At 41.7% G+C, this 25343-nt stretch overlaps 1 protein-coding gene across 3 annotated transcripts in view; it reads right to left on the reverse strand.

Annotated features, from left to right (window-relative positions):
* Positions 1-1611: 1611 nt before the first annotated feature.
* The window catches only part of LOC124007710 (Fc receptor-like protein 5), a 60729-nt gene continuing 36997 nt past the window's right edge, over positions 1612-25343 (reverse strand). For 2 of the 3 annotated variants that reach the window (XM_046318424.1, XM_046318422.1), the window contains exons 7-8: positions 18119-18265; positions 1612-2231 (exon numbers count right to left, since the gene is read on the reverse strand). In XM_046318424.1, the coding sequence (XP_046174380.1) occupies positions 18161-18265 (105 nt within the window). In that variant the 3' untranslated portion in view covers positions 1612-2231; positions 18119-18160. The remainder of the gene's footprint in view (positions 2232-18118; positions 18266-25343) is intronic. The other variant, XM_046318423.1, reaches the window with a different exon arrangement.

Raw genomic sequence — 25343 nt, forward strand, 5'->3', positions numbered from 1 at the left:
ATACTCAAGGCCATGGGGGCTGTAGGGGAAACCTGGAATGGAGTCTTTAGAAGATACTCAAGGCCATGGGGGCTGTAGGGGGAACCTGGAATGGAACATTTAGAAGATACTCAAGGCCCTGGGGGCTGTAGGGGAAACCTTTAGAAGATACTCAAGGCCCTGGGGGCTGTAGGGGAAACCTGGAATGGAACATTTAGAAGATACTCAAGGCCATGGGGGCTGTAGGGGGAACCTGGAATTGAGTCTTTAGAAGATACTCAAGGCCATGGGGGCTGTAGGGGAAACCTGGAATGGAGTCTTTAGAAGATACTCAAGGCCCTGGGGGCTGTAGGGGGAACTTAGAATGGAACATTTAGAAGATACTCAAGGCCCTGGGGGCTGTAGGGGAAACCTTTAGAAGATACTCAAGGCCCTGGGGGCTGTAGGGGAAACCTGGAATGGAGTCTTTAGAAGATACTCAAGGCCATGGGGGCTGTAGGGGAAACCTGGAATGGAGTATATAGAAGATACTCAAGGCCCTGGGTGCTGTAGGGGAAACCTGGAATGGAGTCTTTAGAAGATACTCAAGGCCATGGGGCTGTAGGGGAAACCTGGAATGGAGTATATAGAAGATACTCAAGGCCCTGGGGGCTGTAGGGAGAACCTTTAGAAGATACTCAAGGCCCTGGGGGCTGTAGGGGAAACATGGAATGGAGTCTTTAGAAGATACTCAAGGCCCTGGGGGCTGTAGGGGGAACCTAGAATGGAACATTTAGAAGATACTCAAGGCCCTGGGGGCTGTAGGGGGAACCTGGAATTGAGTCTTTAGAAGATACTCAAGGCCATGGGGGCTGTAGGGGAAACCTGGAATGGAGTCTTTAGAAGATACTCAAGGCCCTGGGGGCTGTAGGGGGAACCTAGAATGGAACATTTAGAAGATACTCAAGGCCCTGGGGGCTGTAGGGGAAACCTTTAGAAGATACTCAAGGCCCTGGGGGCTGTAGGGGAAACCTGGAATGGAGTCTTTAGAAGATACTCAAGGCCATGGGGGCTGTAGGGGAAACCTGGAATGGAGTATATAGAAGATACTCAAGGCCCTGGGTGCTGTAGGGGAAACCTGGAATGGAGTCTTTAGAAGATACTCAAGGCCATGGGGCTGTAGGGGAAACCTGGAATGGAGTATATAGAAGATACTCAAGGCCCTGGGGGCTGTAGGGAGAACCTTTAGAAGATACTCAAGGCCCTGGGGGCTGTAGGGGAAACATGGAATGGAGTCTTTAGAAGATACTCAAGGCCATGGGGGCTGTAGGGGAAACCTGGAATGGAGTATATAGAAGATACTCAAGGCCCTGGGGGCTGTAGGGGAAACCTGGAATGGAGTATTTTAAAAGATACTCAAGGCCATGGGGGCTGTAGGGGGAACCTGGAATGGAGTATTTAGAAGATACTCAAGGCCATGGGGGCTGTAGGGGAAACCTGGAATGGAGTATTTTAAAAGATACTCAAGGCCATGGGGGCTGTAGGGGAAACCTGGAATGGAGTATTTAGAAGATACATAAAGGGAAGTCAATGAAATTAAAAACAGAGTGGTTGTGATGTCATTCAGAACTGATTAAAAAACAGACTACATGATTGAGGAAAATCATTCATTTAATTCTATATGCTACAAAAGCAATGTCTTACCAGGATGATTAATAGAATAATGGTTTTGCACAAAACAACCACAATAAAACAAAAGCCCTACATTAATTATGTTTAAACAAAATAACATAATGAGACCAAAATGGGAAAATAAAGTAAATAATTGTAATAAGTGAATTCTCCTCTCCTGTATGTTTTCTATCTCTGTAACATGTAGCGGTATAACATTATACTGAATCTGTAACAATAATGCCTGAACCACAACACCTATCAGTTGATCTGTATAAACATGAAAAGTGAAGGCATTTACAATGTATCAACCATAATGCTATACAGTATATGACCAGTATATGACTGATGTTAAAGGACAGCTGCTGAATGAATAATACAATACACATTATATTAAAACACATTCCAATCAGAATAATACATGTATCAGTTAATAGATCACATTTGATCAAATGCCACTATTGTTCCAGCAGGTGGAGCTACAATGTAACAACATACAGCATTGTGACTCACAGTTCTATATTAGAATTCCATGAGTTCCATTCTGATGGTTGTTATGGTGATCAGGTGATCTCAGCCTCACTCTTCTTCAACACGATCACCTGTTCAACACAGAAGTAGTTCATCATTGTGGCCATGTATTTACTTATCCAATACAGAACCACTTAGAAATGTAAATCATATCAGATGATTGACTAGTCAATACTGTACTACTTAGAATCCGATCAAAATCTCTTCCAATGGGGCTCCAGCTTATGTCCAGTTCTCCCTTATCAATACCAGGGCAATTTACTAATTATCAATACCAGGGCATTTACCATTTATCAATACCAGCGCTATTTACTATTTATCAATACCAGGGTCATTTACTATTTATGAATACCAGGGCTATTTACCATTTATCAATACCAGGGCCATTTAATATTTATGAATACCAGGGCTATTAACTATTTATCAATACCAGGGAGTACAGTTATCAACACTTTACAACATGGTTCAATCAGAGATACAGTTATCAATACTTTACAACATGGTTCAATCAGAGATACAGTTATCAATACTTTACAACATGGTTCAATCAGAGATACAGTTATCAACACTTTAAACATGGTTCAATCAGAGATACAGTTATCAATACTTTACAACATGGTTCAATCAGAGATACAGTTATCAACACTTTACATGGTTCAATCAGAGATACAGTTATCAACACTTTACAACATGGTTCAATCAGAGATACAGTTATCAACACTTTACAACATGGTTCAATCAGAGATACAGTTATCAACACTAAACATGGTTCAATCAGAGCTACAGTTATCAACACTTTACAACATGGTTCAATCAGAGATACAGTTATCAACACTTTACAACATGGTTCAATCAGAGCTACAGTTATCAACACTTTAAACATGGTTCAATCAGAGCTACAGTTATCAACACTTTACAACATGGTTCAATCAGAGCTACAGTTATCAACACTTTACAACATGGTTCAATCAGAGATACAGTTATCAACACTTTACAACATGGTTCAATCAGAGCTACAGTTATCAACACTTTAAACATGGTTCAATCAGAGATACAGTTATCAACACTTTACAACATGGTTCAATCAGAGATACAGTTATCAACACTTTACAACATGGTTCAATCAGAGATACAGTTATCAACACTTTACAACATGGTTCAATCAGAGCTACAGTTATCAACACTTTACAACATGGTTCAATCAGAGATACAGTTATCAACACTTTAAACATGGTTCAATCAGAGATACAGTTATCAACACTTTACAACATGGTTCAATCAGAGATACAGTTATCAACACTTTAAACATGGTTCAATCAGAGATACAGTTATCAACACTTTACAACATGGTTCAATCAGAGCTACAGTTATCAACACTTTACAACATGGTTCAATCAGAGATACAGTTATCAACACTTTACAACATGGTTCAATCAGAGATACAGTTATCAATACTTTACAACATGGTTCAATCAGAGATACAGTTATCAATACTTTACAACATGGTTCAATCAGAGATACAGTTATCAACACTTTAAACATGGTTCAATCAGAGATACAGTTATCAATACTTTACAACATGGTTCAATCAGAGATACAGTTATCAACACTTTACATGGTTCAATCAGAGATACAGTTATCAACACTAAACATGGTTCAATCAGAGATACAGTTATCAACACTTTACAACATGGTTCAATCAGAGATACAGTTATCAACACTAAACATGGTTCAATCAGAGCTACAGTTATCAACACTTTACAACATGGTTCAATCAGAGATACAGTTATCAACACTTTACAACATGGTTCAATCAGAGCTACAGTTATCAACACTTTAAACATGGTTCAATCAGAGCTACAGTTATCAACACTTTACAACATGGTTCAATCAGAGCTACAGTTATCAACACTTTACAACATGGTTCAATCAGAGATACAGTTATCAACACTTTACAACATGGTTCAATCAGAGCTACAGTTATCAACACTTTAAACATGGTTCAATCAGAGATACAGTTATCAACACTTTACAACATGGTTCAATCAGAGATACAGTTATCAACACTTTACAACATGGTTCAATCAGAGATACAGTTATCAACACTTTACAACATGGTTCAATCAGAGCTACAGTTATCAACACTTTAAACATGGTTCAATCAGAGATACAGTTATCAACACTTTACAACATGGTTCAATCAGAGATACAGTTATCAACACTTTACAACATGGTTCAATCAGAGCTACAGTTATCAACACTTTACAACATGGTTCAATCAGAGCTACAGTTATCAACACTTTACAACATGGTTCAATCAGAGCTACAGTTATCAACACTTTACAACATGGTTCAATCAGAGCTACAGTTATCAACACTTTACAACATGGTTCAATCAGAGATACAGTTATCAACACTTTAAGGACATGACTCAGTCTCAGTATTGTCAGTCCTTGTAATATCATTCTGATTTTATTTTTTAACCCCTCTTCAATTATATAATATAATATTTTATAGCATTCTGTTGGTGGCTAGAGTTGTATATAAGATTTTAAATGGAAAAACTCTAAGTGTGGAATCAAATGTAGTTTTTTGTACCAGTTGATAAACCACGTGCCATGGAATTGGTACATTGAACATCTCCTCCCATTTATTTTGCAACCTGTATGGTGTAGCTGTCTCCATGTTGTCCTCAGATGAACTGCTATATTGTTCTATTTCTGCCAGTTCCTTTCAGCCAATTTGTATCTTTAATATATGGCAGGTAAACACATTCCCTACCTTCTCCCTTCTCCCTCTTCCTCTTGCCTCCTCCATTTCTGTGGTAGGGCTGCAATCAGTTGGTTGTACGTTTGGATGGAGCAGATATTCCCATATATTTTCAATAACTGCATATGTGACATAACTCATAATATCATTAATAAATATTATATCTCTTTTTTTCTCTTTTTTTCCATAAAGAATGTTTTTTTTTTATTCATCAATATATTTTAGTTTAATTGTGTTTGGCTTTGCATTCCAAATAATATGAAATATTTTTTGCTCATATGATTTTTTAAAAGTCATCTGGAGTAGACAGTGACATTAGTAAGTCAGTCAACTGTGATAGGACCATTAGTCAGTCAGTCAACTGTGATAGGACCATTAGTAAGTCAGTAAACTGTGATAGGACCATTAGTCAGGCAGTCAACTGTGATAGGACCATTAGTAAGTCAGTAAACTGTGATAGGACCATTAGTCAGGCAGTCAACTGTGATAGGACCATTAGTAAGTCAGTAAACTGTGATAGGACCATTAGTAAGTCAGTAAACTGTGATAGGACCATTAGTCAGGCAGTCAACTGTGATAGGACCATTACTAAGTCAGTAAACTGTGATAGGACCATTAGTCAGTCAGTCAACTGTGATAGGACCATTAGTAAATCAGCTGTAATAGGACCATTAGTAAGTCAACTGTGATAGGACCATTAATAAGTCAGCTGTGATAGGACCATTAATAAATCAGTTAACTGTGATAGGACCATTAGTAAATCAGCTGTGATAGGACCATTAAAAAATAAAAATAAAAAATATGCCATTTAGCAGACGCTTTTATCCAAAGCGACTTACAGTCATGTGTGCATACATTCTACGTATGGGTGGCCCCGGGAATCAAACCCACTACCCTGGCGTTACAAGCGCCATGCTCTACCAACTGAGCAACAGAAGGACCACATTAATAAGTCAGCTGTGATAGGACCATTAGTAAATCAGCTAACTGTGATAGGACCATTAGTAAGTAGGTCAACTGTGATAGGACCATTAGTAAATCAGCTGTGATAGGACCATTAATAAGTCAGCTGTGATAGGACCATTAATAAGTCAGTTAACTATGATAGGACCATTAGTAAGTCAGTCAACTGTGATAGGATCATTAGTAAATCAGTTAACTGTGATAGGACCATTAATAAGTCAGCTGTGATAGGACCATTAGTAAGTAGGTCAACTGTGATAGGACCATTAGCAAGTCGGTCAACTGTGATAGGACCATTAATAAGTCAGTTAACTGTGATAGGACCATTAGTAAATCAGTTAACTGTGATAGGACCATTAATAAGTCAGCTGTGATAGGACCATTAGTAAGTAGGTCAACTGTGATAGGTACATTAGCAAGTCGGTCAACTGTGATAGGACCATTAATAAGTCAGTCAACTGTGATAGGACCATTAGTCAGTTAATTGTGATAGGACCATTAGTAAATCAGTTAACTGTGATAGGACCATTAATAAGTCAGCTGTGATAGGACCATTAGTAAGTAGGTCAACTGTGATAGGACCATTAGCAAGTCGGTCAACTGTGATAGGACCATTAATAAGTCAGTCAACTGTGATAGGACCATTAGTAAGTAGGTCAACTGTGATAGGACCATTAGTAAGTAGGTCAACTGTGATAGGACCATTAATAAGTCAGTCAACTGTGATAGGACCATTAGTCAGTCAGTCAACATTGATAGGCCCATTAGTCAGTCAACATTGATAGGACCATTAGTCAGTCAACATTGATAGAACCATTAGTCAGTCAACATTGATAGGACCATTAGCCAGTCAACATTGATAGGCCCATTAGTCAGTCAACATTGATAGGACCATTAGTCAGTCAACATTGATATGACCATTAGTCAGTCAACATTGATAGTACGATTAGTCAGTCAACATTGATATGACCATTAGTCAGTCAACATTGATAGAACCATTAGTCAGTCAACATTGATATGACCATTAGTCAGTCAACATTGATAGGACCATTAGTCAGTCAACATTGATATGACCATTAGTCAGTCAACATTGATAGTACGATTAGTCAGTCAACATTGATATGACCATTAGTCAGTCAACATTGATAGAACCATTAGTCAGTCAACATTGATATGACCATTAATCAGTCAACATTGATAGAACCATTAGTCAGTCAACATTGATAGGACCATTAGTCAGTCAACATTGATAGGACCATTAGTCAGTCAACATTGATAGGACCATAAGTCAGTCAACATTGATAGGACCATTAGTCAGTCAACATTGATATGACCATTAGTCAGTCAACATTGATAGGACCATAAGTCAGTCAACATTGATAGGACCATTAGTCAGTCAACATTGATAGGACCATTAGTCAGTCAACATTGATAGGACCATAAGTCAGTCAACATTGATAGGACCATTAGTCAGTCAACATTGATATGACCATTAGTCAGTCAACATTGATAGGACCATAAGTCAGTCAACATTGATAGGACCATTAGTCAGTCAACATTGATAGGACCATTAGTCAGTCAACTGTGATAGGACCATTAGTCAGTCAACTGTGATAGGACCATTAGTCAGTCAACTGTGATAGGACCATTAGTCAGTCAACTGTGATAGGACCATTAGTCAGTCAACTGTGATAGGACCATTAGTCAGTCAACTGTGATAGGACCATTAGTCAGTCAACTGTGATAGGACCATTAGTCAGTCAACTGTGATAGGACCATTAGTCAGTCAACTGTGATAGGACCATTAGTCAGTCAACTGTGATAGGACCATTAGTCAGTCAACAGTCATAGGACCATTAGTCAGTCAACAGTGATAGGACCATAAGTCAGTCAACTGTGATAGGACCATTAGTCAGTCAACTGTGATAGGACCATTAGTCAGTCAACTGTGATAGGACCATTAGTCAGTCAACTGTGATAGGACCATTAGTCAGTCAACTGTGATAGGACCATTAGTCAGTCAACAGTCATAGGACCATTAGTCAGTCAACAGTGATAGGACCATAAGTCAGTCAACTGTGATAGGACCATTAGTCAGTCAACTGTGATAGGACCATTAGTCAGTCAACTGTGATAGGACCATTAGTCAGTCAACTGTGATAGGACCATTAGTCAGTCAACTGTGATAGGACCATTAGTCAGTCAACTGTGATAGGACCATTAGTCAGTCAACTGTGATAGGACCATTAGTCAGTCAACTGTGATAGGACCATTAGTCAGTCAACTGTGATAGGACCATTAGTCAGTCAACTGTGATAGGACCATTAGTCAGTCAACTGTGATAGGACCATTAGTCAGTCAACTGTGATAGGACCATTAGTCAGTCAACAGTCATAGGACCATTAGTCAGTCAACAGTGATAGGACCATAAGTCAGTCAACTGTGATAGGACCATTAGTCAGTCAACTGTGATAGGACCATTAGTCAGTCAACTGTGATAGGACCATTAGTCAGTCAACTGTGATAGGACCATTAGTCAGTCAACTGTGATAGGACCATTAGTCAGTCAACTGTGATAGGACCATTAGTCAGTCAACTGTGATAGGACCATTAGTCAGTCAACTGTGATAGGACCATTAGTCAGTCAACTGTGATAGGACCATTAGTCAGTCAACTGTGATAGGACCATTAGTCAGTCAACTGTGATAGGACCATTAGTCAGTCAACAGTCATAGGACCATTAGTCAGTCAACTGTGATAGGACCATTAGTTTTTCCATAAATAGACAAGTATTTATCTCTCCATGGTTGCAGAATTGTATCTATTTTTGTTAACTATCGATTGAAATGAATTATGGTCAGTTAATTTATATTTTTGTAGGTGTGAATGACCAAGTTGGTCAACTACAAGGTGGTGTAAACACTGTATTTTAATGATCCATTACATAATACGATACAATACATACAATACAATACAATACATACAATACAATACAATACAATACATACAATACAATACAATACAATACATACAATACAATACAATACATACAATACAATACAATACAATACAATACACAATACAATACAATACATACAATACATACAATACAATACAATACATACAATACAATACAATACGATACATACAATACAATACAATACAATACAATACAATACAATACAATACAATACAATACAATACAATACAATACAATACAATACAATACAATACAATACAATACAATACAATACATACAATACAATACAATACAATACATACAATACAATACAATACATACAATACAATACGATACATACAATACAATACATACAATACAATACAATACGATACATACAATACAATACATACAATACAATACATACAATACAATACAATACATACAATACAATACAATACAATACAATACATACAATACAATACAATACATACAATACAATACAATACATACAATACAATACAATACAATACAATACAATACAATACAATACAATACAATACATACAATACAATACATACAATACATACAATACATACAATACAATACAATAAAATACATACAATACAATACAATACATACAATACAATACAATACAATACATACAATACAATACATACAATACAATACAATACAATACAATACAATACAATACATACAATACAATACAATACAATATATACAATACAATACAATACAATACAATACAATACATACAATACAATACAATACATACAATACAATACAATACGATACATACAATACAATACATACAATACAATACAATACGATACATACAATACAATACAATACGATACAATACAATACAATACAATACATACATACAATACAATACATACAATACAATACAATACGATACATACAATACAATACATACAATACAATACAATACAATACAATACATACACTACAATACAATACAATACAATACAATACAATACAATACAATACAATACAATACAATACAATACAATACAATACAATACATACAATACAATACAATACAATACATACAATACAATACAATACAATACAATACAATACATACAATACAATACAATACAATACATACAATACAATACATACAATACAATACAATACAATACAATACAATACAATACAATACAATACATACAATACAATACATACAATACATACAATACATACAATACAATACAATACAATACATACAATACAATACAATACATACAATACAATACAATACAATACAATACAATACATACAATACAATACATACAATACAATACAATACAATACATACAATACAATACATACAATACAATACATACAATACAATACAATACAATACAATACAATACAATACAATACAATACAATACAATACATACAATACAATACATACAATACAATACAATACAATACAATACATACAATACAATACATACAATACAATACAATACATACAATACAATACAATACAATACGTACAATACAATACAATACAATACAATACAATACAATACAATACGTACAATACAATACGTACAATACAATACGTACAATACAATACAATACAATACACTACGTACAATACAATACATACAATACAATACGTACAATACAATACGTACAATACAATACGTACAATACAATACGTACAATACAATACGTACAATACAATACATACAATACAATACATACAATACATACAATACAATACATACAATACAATACATACAATACAATACGTACAATACAATACATACAATACAATACAATACGTACTTGTCATAATTAGGTTTTAGTCCAGAGAGGCTAGAAAAGTGACCAAGATCTTCAATGAGACTGCAGGGATCCAGATTGGGGACTAGACTCATCAACAAACATTGAGTCTGTGCAGGGATCCAGACTAGACTCATCAACATACATTGAGACTGCAGGGATCCAGACTAGACTCATCAACATACATTGAGACTGCAGGGATCCAGACTAGAGTCATCAACATACATTGAGTCTGTACAGGGATCCAGACTAGACTCATCAACATACATTGAGTCTGTGCAGGGATCCAGACTAGACTCATCAACATACATTGAGTCTGTGCAGGGATCCAGACTAGAGTCATCAACATACATTGAGTCTGTGCAGGGATCAGGACTAGACTCATCAACATACATTGAGTCTGTGCAGGGATCCAGACTAGAGTCATCAACATACATTGAGACTGTACAGGGATCCAGACTAGACTCATCAACATACATTGAGTCTGTGCAGGGATCCAGACTAGAGTCATCAACATACATTGAGTCTGTGCAGGGATCCAGACTAGACTCATCAACATACATTGAGTCTGTGCAGGGATCCAGACTAGACTCATCAACAAACATTGAGTCTGTGCAGGGATCCAGACTAGACTCATCAACATACATTGAGACTGCAGGGATCCAGACTAGACTCATCAACATACATTGAGTCTGTGCAGGGATCCAGACTAGAGTCATCAACATACATTGAGTCTGTACAGGGATCCAGACTAGAGTCATCAACATACATTGAGTCTGTGCAGGGATCAGGACTAGACTCATCAACATACATTGAGTCTGTGCAGGGATCCAGACTAGAGTCATCAACATACATTGAGTCTGTGCAGGGATCCAGACTAGACTCATCAACATACATTGAGACTCTGCAGGGATCCAGACTAGAGTCATCAACATACATTGAGACTCTGCAGGGATCCAGACTAGAGTCATCAACATACATTGAGTCTGTACAGGGATCCAGACTAGAGTCATCAACATACATTGAGTCTGTACAGGGACTCTGCAGGGATGCAGACTAGAGTCATCAACATACATTGAGACTCTGCAGGGATCCAGACTAGAGTCATCAACATACATTGAGACTCTGCAGGGATCCAGACTAGAGTCATCAACATACATTGAGACTCTGCAGGGATCCAGACTAGAGTCATCAACATACATTGAGACTCTGCAGGGATCCAGACTAGAGTCATCAACATACATTGAGTCTGTACAGGGATCCAGACTAGAGTCATCAACATACATTGAGTCTGTACAGGGATCCAGACTAGACTCATCAACATACATTGAGTCTGTACAGGGATCCAGACTAGACTCATCACCATACATTGAGTCTGTACAGGGATCCAGACTAGAGTCATGAACATACATTGAGTCTGTACAGGGATCCAGACTAGACTCATCAACATACATTGAGTCTGTACAGGGATCCAGACTAGAGTCATCAACATACATTGAGTCTGTACAGGGACTCTGCAGGGATCCAGACTAGAGTCATCAACATACATTGAGACTCTGCAGGGATCCAGACTAGACTCATCAACAAACATTGAGTCTGTGCAGGGATCCAGACTAGACTCATCAACATACATTGAGACTGCAGGGATCCAGACTAGACTCATCAACATACATTGAGTCTGTGCAGGGATCCAGACTAGAGTCATCAACATACATTGAGTCTGTACAGGGATCCAGACTAGAGTCATCAACATACATTGAGTCTGTGCAGGGATCAGGACTAGACTCATCAACATACATTGAGTCTGTGCAGGGATCCAGACTAGAGTCATCAACATACATTGAGTCTGTGCAGGGATCCAGACTAGACTCATCAACATACATTGAGACTCTGCAGGGATCCAGACTAGAGTCATCAACATACATTGAGACTCTGCAGGGATCCAGACTAGAGTCATCAACATACATTGAGTCTGTACAGGGATCCAGACTAGAGTCATCAACATACATTGAGTCTGTACAGGGACTCTGCAGGGATGCAGACTAGAGTCATCAACATACATTGAGACTCTGCAGGGATCCAGACTAGAGTCATCAACATACATTGAGACTCTGCAGGGATCCAGACTAGAGTCATCAACATACATTGAGACTCTGCAGGGATCCAGACTAGAGTCATCAACATACATTGAGACTCTGCAGGGATCCAGACTAGAGTCATCAACATACATTGAGTCTGTACAGGGATCCAGACTAGAGTCATCAACATACATTGAGTCTGTACAGGGATCCAGACTAGACTCATCAACATACATTGAGTCTGTACAGGGATCCAGACTAGACTCATCACCATACATTGAGTCTGTACAGGGATCCAGACTAGAGTCATGAACATACATTGAGTCTGTACAGGGATCCAGACTAGACTCATCAACATACATTGAGTCTGTACAGGGATCCAGACTAGAGTCATCAACATACATTGAGTCTGTACAGGGACTCTGCAGGGATCCAGACTAGAGTCATCAACATACATTGAGACTCTGCAGGGATCCAGACTAGAGTCATCAACATACATTGAGTCTGTACAGGGACTCTGCAGGGATCCAGACTAGAGTCATCAACATACATTGAGACTCTGCAGGGATCCAGACTAGAGTCATCAACATACATTGAGTCTGTACAGGGATCCAGACTAGACTCATCAACATACATTGAGTCTGTACAGGGATCCAGACTAGAGTCATCACCATACATTGAGTCTGTACAGGGACTGTGCAGGGATCCAGACTAGACTCATCAACATACATTGAGACTCTGCAGGGATCCAGACTAGAGTCATCAACATACATTGAGTCTGTACAGGGATCCAGACTAGAGTCATCAACATACATTGAGTCTGTACAGGGATCCAGACTAGACTCATCAACATACATTGAGTCTGTACAGGGATCCAGACTTGAGTCATCAACATACATTGAGTCTGTCCAGGGATCCAGACTAGACTCATCAACATACATTGAGTCTGTACAGGGATCCAGACTAGAGTCATCAACATACACTGAGTCTGTACAGGGATCCAGACTAGAGTCATCACCATACCTTGAGTCTGTACAGGGACTGTGCAGGGATCCAGACTAGACTCATCAACATACATTGAGACTCTGCAGGGATCCAGACTAGACTCATCAACATACATTGAGTCTGTACAGGGATCCAGACTAGAGTCATCAACATACATTGAGTCTGTACAGGGACTCTGCAGGGATCCAGACTAGAGTCATCAACATACATTGAGACTCTGCAGGGATCCAGACTAGAGTCATCAACATACATTGAGTCTGTACAGGGATCCAGAATAGACTCATCAACATACATTGAGTCTGTACAGGGATCCAGACTAGACTCATCAACATACATTGAGTCTGTACAGGGATCCAGACTAGAGTCATCAACATACATTGAGACTGCAGGGACCCAGACTAGAGTCATCACCATACATTGAGTCTGTACAGGGATCCAGACTAGAGTCATCAACATACATTGAGTCTGTACAGGGATCCAGACTAGAGTCATCAACATACATTGAGTCTGTACAGGGATCCAGACTAGACTCATCAACATACATTGAGTCTGTACAGGGATCCAGACTAGACTCATCAACATACATTGAGTCTGTACAGGGATCCAGACTAGAGTCATCAACATACATTGAGTCTGTACAGGGATCCAGACTAGACTCATCAACATACATTGAGTCTGTACAGGGATCCAGACTAGAGTCATCAACATACATTGAGTCTGTACAGGGATCCAGACTAGACTCATCAACATACATTGAGTCTGTACAGGGATCCAGACTAGACTCATCACCATACATTGAGTCTGTACAGGGATCCAGACTAGAGTCATCAACATACATTGAGTCTGTGCAGGGATCCAGACTAGACTCATCAACATACATTGAGACTCTGCAGGGATCCAGACTAGAGTCATCAACATACATTGAGTCTGTACAGGGATCTAGACTAGACTCATCAACATACATTGAGTCTGTACAGGGATCCAGACTAGACTCATCACCATACATTGAGTCTGTACAGGGATCCAGACTAGAGTCATCAACATACATTGAGTCTGTGCAGGGATCCAGACTAGACTCATCAACATACATTGAGACTCTGCAGGGATCCAGACTAGAGTCATCAACATACATTGAGTCTGTACAGGGATCCAGACTAGAGTCATCAACATACATTGAGACTCTGCAGGGATCCAGACTAGAGTCATCAACATACATTGAGTCTGTACAGGGATCCAGACTAGAGTCATCAACATACATTGAGTCTGTACAGGGATCCAGACTAGACTCATCAACATACATTGAGTCTGTACAGGGATCCAGACTAGACTCATCAACATACATTGAGTCTGTACAGGGATCCAGACTAGACTCATCACCATACATTGAGTCTGTACAGGGATCCAGACTAGAGTCATCAACATACATTGAGTCTGTACAGGGATCCAGACTAGACTCATCAACATACATTGAGTCTGTACAGGGATCCAGACTATAGTCATCAACATACATTGAGTCTGTACAGGGATCCAGACTAGACTCATCAACATACATTGCGTCTGTACAGGGATCCAGACTAGAGTCATCAACATACATTGAGTCTGTACAGGGATCCAGACTAGACTCATCAACATACATTGAGTCTGTACAGGGATCCAGACTAGACTCATCACCATACATTGAGTCTGTACAGGGATCCAGACTAGAGTCATCAACATACATTGAGTCTGTGCAGGGATCCAGACTAGACTCATCAACATACATTGAGACTCTGCAGGGATCCAGACTAGAGTCATCAACATACATTGAGTCTGTACAGGGATCTAGACTAGACTCATCAACATACATTGAGTCTGTACAGGGATCCAGACTAGACTCATCACCATACATTGAGTCTGTACAGGGATCCAGACTAGAGTCATCAACATACATTGAGTCTGTGCAGGGATCCAGACTAGACTCATCAACATACATTGAGACTCTGCAGGGATCCAGACTAGAGTCATCAACATACATTGAGACTGCAGGGATCCAGACTAGAGTCATCAACATACATTGAGTCTGTACAGGGATCCAGACTAGACTCATCAACATACATTGAGTCTGTACAGGGATCCAGACTAGAGTCATCAACATACATTGAGTCTGTACAGGGATCCAGACTAGACTCATCAACATACATTGAGTCTGTACAGGGATCCAGACTAGACTCATCACCATACATTGAGTCTGTACAGGGATCCAGACTAGAGTCATCAACATACATTGAGTCTGTGCAGGGATCCAGACTAGACTCATCAACATACATTGAGACTCTGCAGGGATCCAGACTAGAGTCATCAACATACATTGAGACTCTGCAGGGATCCAGACTAGAGTCATCAACATACATTGAGTCTGTACAGGGATCCAGACTAGAGTCATCAACATACATTGAGTCTGTACAGGGATCCAGACTAGACTCATCAACATACATTGAGTCTGTACAGGGATCCAGACTAGACTCATCAACATACATTGAGTCTGTACAGGGATCCAGACTAGACTCATCACCATACATTGAGTCTGTACAGGGATCCAGACTAGAGTCATCAACATACATTGAGTCTGTACAGGGATCCAGACTAGACTCATCAACATACATTGAGTCTGTACAGGGATCCAGACTAGAGTCATCAACATACATTGAGTCTGTACAGGGACTCTGCAGGGATCCAGACTAGAGTCATCAACATACATTGAGACTCTGCAGGGATCCAGACTAGAGTCATCAACATACATTGAGTCTGTACAGGGACTCTGCAGGGATTCAGACTAGAGTCATGAACATACATTGAGACTCTGCAGGGATCCAGACTAGAGTCATCAACATACATTGAGTCTGTACAGGGATCCAGACTAGACTCATCAACATACATTGAGTCTGTACAGGGATCCAGACTAGAGTCATCACCATACATTGAGTCTGTACAGGGACTGTGCAGGGATCCAGACTAGACTCATCAACATACATTGAGACTCTGCAGGGATCCAGACTAGAGTCATCAACATACATTGAGTCTGTACAGGGACTCTGCAGCGATCCAGACTAGAGTCATCAACATACATTGAGACTCTGCAGGGATCCAGACTAGAGTCATCAACATACATTGAGTCTGTACAGGGATCCAGACTAGAGTCATCAACATACATTGAGTCTGTACAGGGATCCAGACTAGACTCATCAACATACATTGAGTCTGTACAGGGATCCAGACTAGAGTCATCACCATACATTGAGTCTGTACAGGGACTGTGCAGGGATCCAGGCTAGACTCATCAACATACATTGAGTCTGTACAGGGATCCAGACTAGAGTCATCAACATACATTGAGTCTGTACAGGGACTCTGCAGGGATCCAGACTAGACTCATCAACATACATTGAGTCTGTACAGGGATCCAGACTAGAGTCATCAACATACATTGAGTCTGTACAGGGACTCTGCAGGGATCCAGCCTAGACTCATCAACATACATTGAGACTCTGCAGGGATCCAGACTAGAGTCATCAACATACATTGAGTCTGTACAGGGACTCTGCAGGGATCCAAACTAGAGTCATCAACATACATTGAGACTCTGCAGGGATCCAGACTAGAGTCATCAACATACATTGAGTCTGTACAGGGATCCAGACTAGACTCATCAACATACATTGAGTCTGTACAGGGATCCAGACTTGAGTCATCAACATACATTGAGACTCTGCAGGGATCCAGACTAGACTCATCACCATACATTGAGTCTGTACAGGGATCCAGACTAGAGTCATCACCATACATTGAGTCTGTACAGGGACTGTGCAGGGATCCAGACTAGACTCATCAACATACATTGAGACTCTGCAGGGATCCAGACTAGACTCATCAACATACATTGAGTCTGTACAGGGATCCAGACTAGAGTCATCAACATACATTGAGTCTGTACAGGGATCCAGACTAGAGTCATCAACATACATTGAGTCTGTACAGGGATCCAGACTAGAGTCATCAACATACATTGAGTCTGTACAGGGATCCAGACTAGAGTCATCAACATACATTGAGTCTGTGCAGGGATCCAGACTAGAGTCATCAACATACATTGAGTCTGTACAGGGACTCTGCAGGGATCCAGACTAGACTCATCAACATACATTGAGTCTGTACAGAGATCCAGACTAGAGTCATCACCATACATTGACACTTTTGTTTTCCCCCACCTGGATTTCCCTTGATGTTCTTGTTGGATCCAATTTTAATAGCCAGCATTTCAATGGCCATAATAATATAATTCTGATATGAGTCGATCCTGTCACCTTGAGTCCTGCTCCTGCAGCCTTTCACCAGCAGTATGATGGTCACCAGCAGGTAGGGAGACCCCACCAGTAGACTACACAGCAGCCTGGGTAGAGACATGGACAACACTGGGACTGCTGGAGATGGAATGGGAGTTGGAACTGCATCTGGAGAAAGAATGAGACATGTATTATGAACACATTTATGGGTAGGGAGACCCCACCAGTAGGTAAGGAGACCCCACCAGTGGGTAGAGACCCCACCAGTAAGTAAGGAGACCCCACCAGTGGGTAGAGACCCCACCAGTAGGTAGAGACCCCACCAGTAGGTAGAGACCCCACCAGTAGGTAGAGACCCCACCAGTAGACTACACAGCAGCCTGGGTAGAGACATGGACAACACTGGGACTGCTGGAGATGGAATGGGTGGAGACATGGACAACACTGGGACTGCTGGAGATGGAATGGGAGTTGAAACTGCAGTTGGAGAAAGAAAACAATTTAAAACAACACTGGAGATGGTGATGGGCAGAGAGATGGACAACACTGGGATGGTGATGGGCAGAGAGATGGACAACAATGGGATGGTGATGGGCAGAGAGATGGACAACACTGGGACTGCTGGAGATGGAATGGGAGTTGAAACTGCAGTTGGAGAAAGAAAACAATTTAAAACAACACTGGGATGGTGATGGGCAGAGAGATGGACAACACTGGGATGGTGATGGGCAGAGAGATGGACAACACTGGGACTGCTGGAGATGGAATGGGAGTTGAAACTGCAGTTGGAGAAAGAAAACAATTTAAAACAACACTGGAGATGGTGATGGGCAGAGAGATGGACAACACTGGGATGGTGATGGGCAGAGAGATGGACAACACTGGGATGGTGATGGGCAGAGAGATGGACAACACTGGGATGAGATGGATGGGCAGAAAGAGTTGGAAAACAATTTAAAACAACACTGGGATGGTGATGGGCAGAGAGATGGACAACACTGGGATGGTGCTGGGGGAGACATGGACAACACTGGGATGGTGATGGGCAGAGAGATGGACAACACTGGGACTGCTGGAGATGGAATGGGAGTTGAAACTGCAGTTGGAGAAAGAAAACAATTTAAAACAACACTGGAGATGGTGATGGGCAGAGAGATGGACAACACTGGGATGGTGATGGGCAGAGAGATGGACAACACTGGGATGGTGATGGGCAGAGAGATGGACAACACTGGGATGGTGATGGGCAGAGAGATGGACAACACTGGGATGGTGATGGGCAGAGACATAGACAACACTGGGATGGTGCTGGGGGGAGACATGGACAACACTGGGATGGTGCTGGGCAGAGAGATGGACAACACTGGAGATGGTGATGGGTAGAGAGATGGACAACACTGGGACTGCTGGAGATGGAATGGGAGTTGTAACTGCAGTTGGAGGAAGATTGAATAAAATTGAATAAACCATCAAACAGGCAAAGCATCAATACAGGACTAAGATTGAATAAACCCCCAGTGCCTTCCGTTCTACTAGCTAACATGCATTCATTGGAAAATAAAATTGACGACCCACGAGGAAGATGAAACTACCAACGGGACATTAAAACTGTAATATCTTATGCTTCATTGAGTCGTGGCTGAATGAAGACATTACCAACATACAGCGGGATGTTATCAGCAGGATAGAACAGCAGAGTCTGGTAAGACAAGGGGGGAGGGGTCGGACTATGTATATTTGTAAACAACAGCTGGTGTACGATATCTAAGGAAGTCTCAAGGTTTTGCTCACCTGAGGTAGAGTATCTCATGTAGACCACACTATTTACCTAGAGAGTTTGCATCTGTATTTTTCGTAGCTGTCTACATACCAGCGCAGACCAATGCTGGCAGGAAGACCGCACTCAATGACTTGTATTACGCCATGAGCAAAGAATATGCTAGAGGCGGCACTCCTAGTGGCCGGGGACTTTAATTGCAGGGAAACTTAAATCTGTTTTACCAAATTTCTATCAGCATGTTCAATGTGCAACCAGAGGGAAAAAAACTCTAGACAACCTTTACTCCACACACAGAGACGTGTACAAAGCTCTCCCTCGCCCTCCATTTGGCAAATCTGACCATAATTCTATCCTCCTGACTCCTGCTTACAAGCAAAAAATTCAAGCAGGAAGCACCAGTGACACAGTCAATAAAAAAGTGGTCAGATGAAACAGATGCTAAGCCACAGGACTGTTTTGCTATCACAGACTGGAATATGTTCCCTGGATTCCTCCGATGGCATTGAGGATACACCACATCAGTCATTGGCTTCATCAATAAGTGCATCAATGACGTCGCCCCCACAGTGACCGTACGTACATAACCCAACCAGAAGCCATGGATTACAGTCAACATCCGCACTGAGCTAAAGGCTAGAGCTGCCGCTTTCAAGGATCGAGACTCTAACCTGGAATCGTATAAGAAATCCCGCTATGCCCTCCGACAAACCATCAAACAGGCAAAGCATCAATGCAGGACTAAGATCGAATCTGTACTACACCATCTCCTACGCTCGTAGGATGTGGCAGGGCTTGAAAACCATTACAGACTACAAAGGTAAGCACAGCCGAAAGCTGCCCAGTGATGCTCGCTTCAAGGCAAATAGCACTGAAACACGAGAGCACCAGCTGTTCCGGATGACTGTGTGATCACACTCTTCGTAGACGATGTGTTTAATACCTTTAAACAGGTTAACATTCACCAGGCCGCAGGGCAGGGACGTACGGATTACCAGGGTGTGTACTCCGAGCATGTGCTGGCCAACTGGCAAGTGTCTTCAATTATATTTTCAACCTGTCCCTGAATGAGTCTGTTAAACAAACATGTTTTAAGCAGACCACCATCGTCCCTGTGGCCATGGAGTGCTTTGAAAGGCTGGTGGTTCACACCAACACCATTATCCCAGAAACTCTAGACCCACTCCAATTTGCATACCACCCAAACAGATCAACAGATGATGCAATCTCTATTGCACTCCACACTGCAATTTCCCACCTGGACAAAAGGAACACCTATGTGAGAATGCTATTCATTGACTACAGCTCCGCGTTCAACATCATAGTGCCCTCAAAGCTCATCAATAAGCTATGGACCCTGGGACAAAACACCTCCCTCTGCAAATGGATCCTGAACTTCCTGATGGGCAGCCCCCAGGTGGTAAGGGTAGGTAACAACACATCTTCCACGCTGATCCTCAACACATGGGCCCCTCAGGGGTACTCACTGTTCACTCATGACCGCACGGCCAGGCACGAATCCAACACCAACATTACGTTTGCCGATGACACAACAGTGGTAGGCCTGATCACCAACAACGACAAGACATCCTATAGGGAGGAGGTCAGAGACCTGGCCATGTGGTGCCAGGACAACAACCTATCCCTCAATGTGATCAAGACAAAGGAGATGATTGTGGACAACAGGAAAACGAGAACCGAGCACGCCCCCATTCTCATCGAAAGGGATGTAGTGGAGCAGGTCGAGAGCTTCAAGTGTCAACATAACAAACAAAATAACATGGTCCAAACACACCAAGACAGTCATGAAGAGGGCACGATAAAACCTATTCCCACTCAGGTGACTGAAAAGATTTGGCATGGGTCCTCAGATCCTAAACAGGTTCTACAGCTTCACCATCGAGAGCATCACTGCCTGGTACGGAAACTGCTCGGCATCTAACCGTAAGGCACTACAGAGGGTAGTGGGTACGGTCCAGGGCCAAGCTTCCTGCCATCCAGGATCTCTGTACCAGGCGGTGTTAGAGGAAGGCCCTAAAAATAATCAAAGACTCCAGCCACCCTAGGCATAGAGCATTCTCTCTGCTACCGCAAGTGGTACCGGAATGCCAAGACTAGGTCCAAGAGGCTTAAAAACATCTTCTACCCTCAAGCCATAAGACTCCTGTACATCTAATAAAATGGCTACCCAGACTATTTGCATTGCACCCCCCCACACATCTTCTACGCTGCTGCTAGTCTCTGTTATTATCTATGCATAGTCACTTTAATAACTCTACCTACATGTACATATTACCTCAACTAACCGGTGCCCATGCACTTTGACTCTGTACCGGTACCCCCTGTATATAGCCTCCATATTGACTCTGTACCGGTACCCCATGTACATAGCCTCCACATTGACTCTGTACCATATTAACCTGTATATAGCCTTCACATTGACTCTGTACTGGTACCCCCTGTATATAGTCTCCACATTGACTCTGTACCGGTACCCCCTGTATATAGCCTCCACATTGACTCTGCACCGGTACCCCCTGTATATAGCCTCCACATTGACTCTGCACCAGTACCCCATGTATATAGCCTCCACATAGACTCTGTACCGGTACCCCCTGTATATAGCCTCCACATTGACTCTGTACCGGTACCCACTGTATATAGCCTCCACATTGACTCTGTACCGTAATACCCTGTATATAGTCTCCACATTGACTCTGTACCGGTACCCACTGTATATAGCCTCCACATTGACTTTGTACCGTAATAACCTGTATATAGCCTCCTTATTGACTCTGTACCGGTACCCCCTGTGTATAGCTTCCACATTGACTTTGTACCGGTACCCCCTGTATAGAGCCTCCACATTGACTCTGTACCGTAATACCCTGTATATAGCCTCCACATTGACTCTGTACCGGTACCCCCTGTATATAGCCTCCACATTGACTCTGTACCGGTACCCCCTGTATATAGCCTCCACATTGACTCTGTACCGGTACCCCCTGTGTATAGCCTCCACATTGACTCTGTACCGGTACCCCCTGTATATAGCCTCCACATAGACTCTGTACCGTAATACCCTGTATATAGCCTCCACATTGACTCTGTACCGGTACCCCCTGTATATAGCCTCCACATAGACTCTGTACCGTAATACCCTGTATATAGCCTCCACATTGACTCTGTACCGGTACCCCCTGTGTATAGCCTCCACATTGACTCTGTACCGGTACCCCCTGGATATAGCCTCCACATTGACTCTGTACCGGTACCCCCTGGATATAGCCTCCACATTGACTCTGTACCGGTACCCCCTGTATATAGCCTCCACATTGACTCTGTACCGGTACCCCCTGGATATAGCCTCCACATTGACTCTGTACCATATAAACCTGTATATTACATTTACATTTACATTTAAGTCATTTAGCAGACGCTCTTATCCAGAGCGACTTACAAATTGGTGCATTCACCTTATGACATCCAGTGGAACAGTCACTTTACAATAGTGCATCTAAATCTTAAAGGGGGGGGGGGTGAGAGGGATTACTTATCCTATCCTAGGTATTCCTTAAAGAGGTGGGGTTTCAGGTGTCTCCGGAAGGTGGTGATTGACTCCGCTGTCCTGGCGTCGTGAGGGAGTTTGTTCCACCATTGGGGGGCCAGAGCAGCGAACAGTTTTGACTGGGCTGAGCGGGAGCTGTACTTCCTCAGTGGTAGGGAGGCGAGCAGGTATATAGCCTCCACATTGACTCTGTACCGTAATAACCTGTATATAGCCTCCACAATGACTCTGTACCATAATAACCTGTATATAGCCTCCACATTGACTCTGTACCAGTACCCCCTGTATATAGCCTCCACATTGACTCTGTACCGTAATAACCTGTATATAGCCTCCACATTGACTCTGTACCGGTACCCCCTGTATATAGCCTCCACATTGACTCTGTACCGGTACCCCCTGTGTATAGCCTCCACATTGACTCTGTACCGGTACCACCTGTATATAGCCTCCACATTGACTCTGTACCATAATAACCTGTATATAGCCTCCACATTGACTCTGTACCGCTACCCCCTGTATATAGCCTCCACATTGACTCTGTACCATAATAACCTGTATATAGCCTCCACATTGACTCTGTACCGGTACCCCCTGTATATAGCCTCCACATTGACTCTGTACTGTAATACCCTGTATATAGCCTCCACATTGACTCTGTACCGGTACCCCCTGTATATAGCCTCCACATTGACTTTGTACCGGTACCCCCTGTATATAGCCTCCACATTGACTCTGTACCGGTACCACCTGTATATAGCCTCCACATTGACTCTGTACCGGTACCCCCTGTATATAGCCTCCACATTGACTCTGTACTGGTACTCACTGTATATAGCCTCCACATTGACTCTGTACCGTAATACCCTGTATATAGCCTCCACATTGACTCTGTACTGGTACCCCTGTATATAGCCTCCACATTGACTTTGTACCGTAATAACCTGTATATAGCCTCCTTATTGACTCTGTACCGGTACCCCCTGTGTATAGCCTCCACATTGACTTTGTACCGGTACCTTGTGTATATAGCCTCCACATTGACTCTGTACCGGTACCCACTGTATATAGCTCCACATTGACTTTGTACCGGTACCCCCTGTATATAGCCTCCACATTGACTTTGTACCGTAATAACCTGTATATAGCCTCCTTATTGACTCTGTACCGGTACCCCCTGTGTATAGCCTCCACATTGACTTTGTACCGGTACCTCGTGTATATAGCCTCCACATTGACTCTGTACCGGTACCCACTGTATATAGCTCCACATTGACTTTGTACCGGTACCCCCTGTATATAGCCTCCACATTGACTCTGTACCGTAATAACCTGTATATAGCCTCCACATTGACTCTGTACCGTAATACCCTGTATATAGCCTCCACATTGACTCTGTACCATAATACCCTGTATATAGCCTCCACATTGACTCTGTACCAGTACCCCTGTATATAGCATCCACGTTGACTCTGTACCGGTACCCCCTGTATATAGCATCCACATTGACTCTGTACCGGTACCCCGTGTATATAGCATCCACATTGACTCTGTACCAGAACCCCATGTATATAGCCTCCACATTGACTCTGTACCGGTACCCCCTGTATATAGCCTCCACATTGGCTCTGTACCGTAAACCCTGTATATAGCCTCCACATTGACTCTGTACCGAAATACCCTGTATATAGCCTCCACATTGACTCTGTACCGCAATAACCTGTATATAGCCTCCACATTGACTCTGTACCAGTATCCCCTGTATATAGCCTCCACATTGACTCTGTACTGTAATAACCTGTATATAGCCTCCACATTGACTCTGTACCGTAATAACCTGTATATAGCCTCCAGATTGACTCTGTACCGTAATAACCTGTATATAGCCTCCACATTGACTC

The sequence above is a fragment of the Oncorhynchus gorbuscha genome, linkage group LG21 (genome assembly GCF_021184085.1).
Source record: "Oncorhynchus gorbuscha isolate QuinsamMale2020 ecotype Even-year linkage group LG21, OgorEven_v1.0, whole genome shotgun sequence".
Classification (NCBI taxonomy): domain Eukaryota; kingdom Metazoa; phylum Chordata; class Actinopteri; order Salmoniformes; family Salmonidae; genus Oncorhynchus; species Oncorhynchus gorbuscha.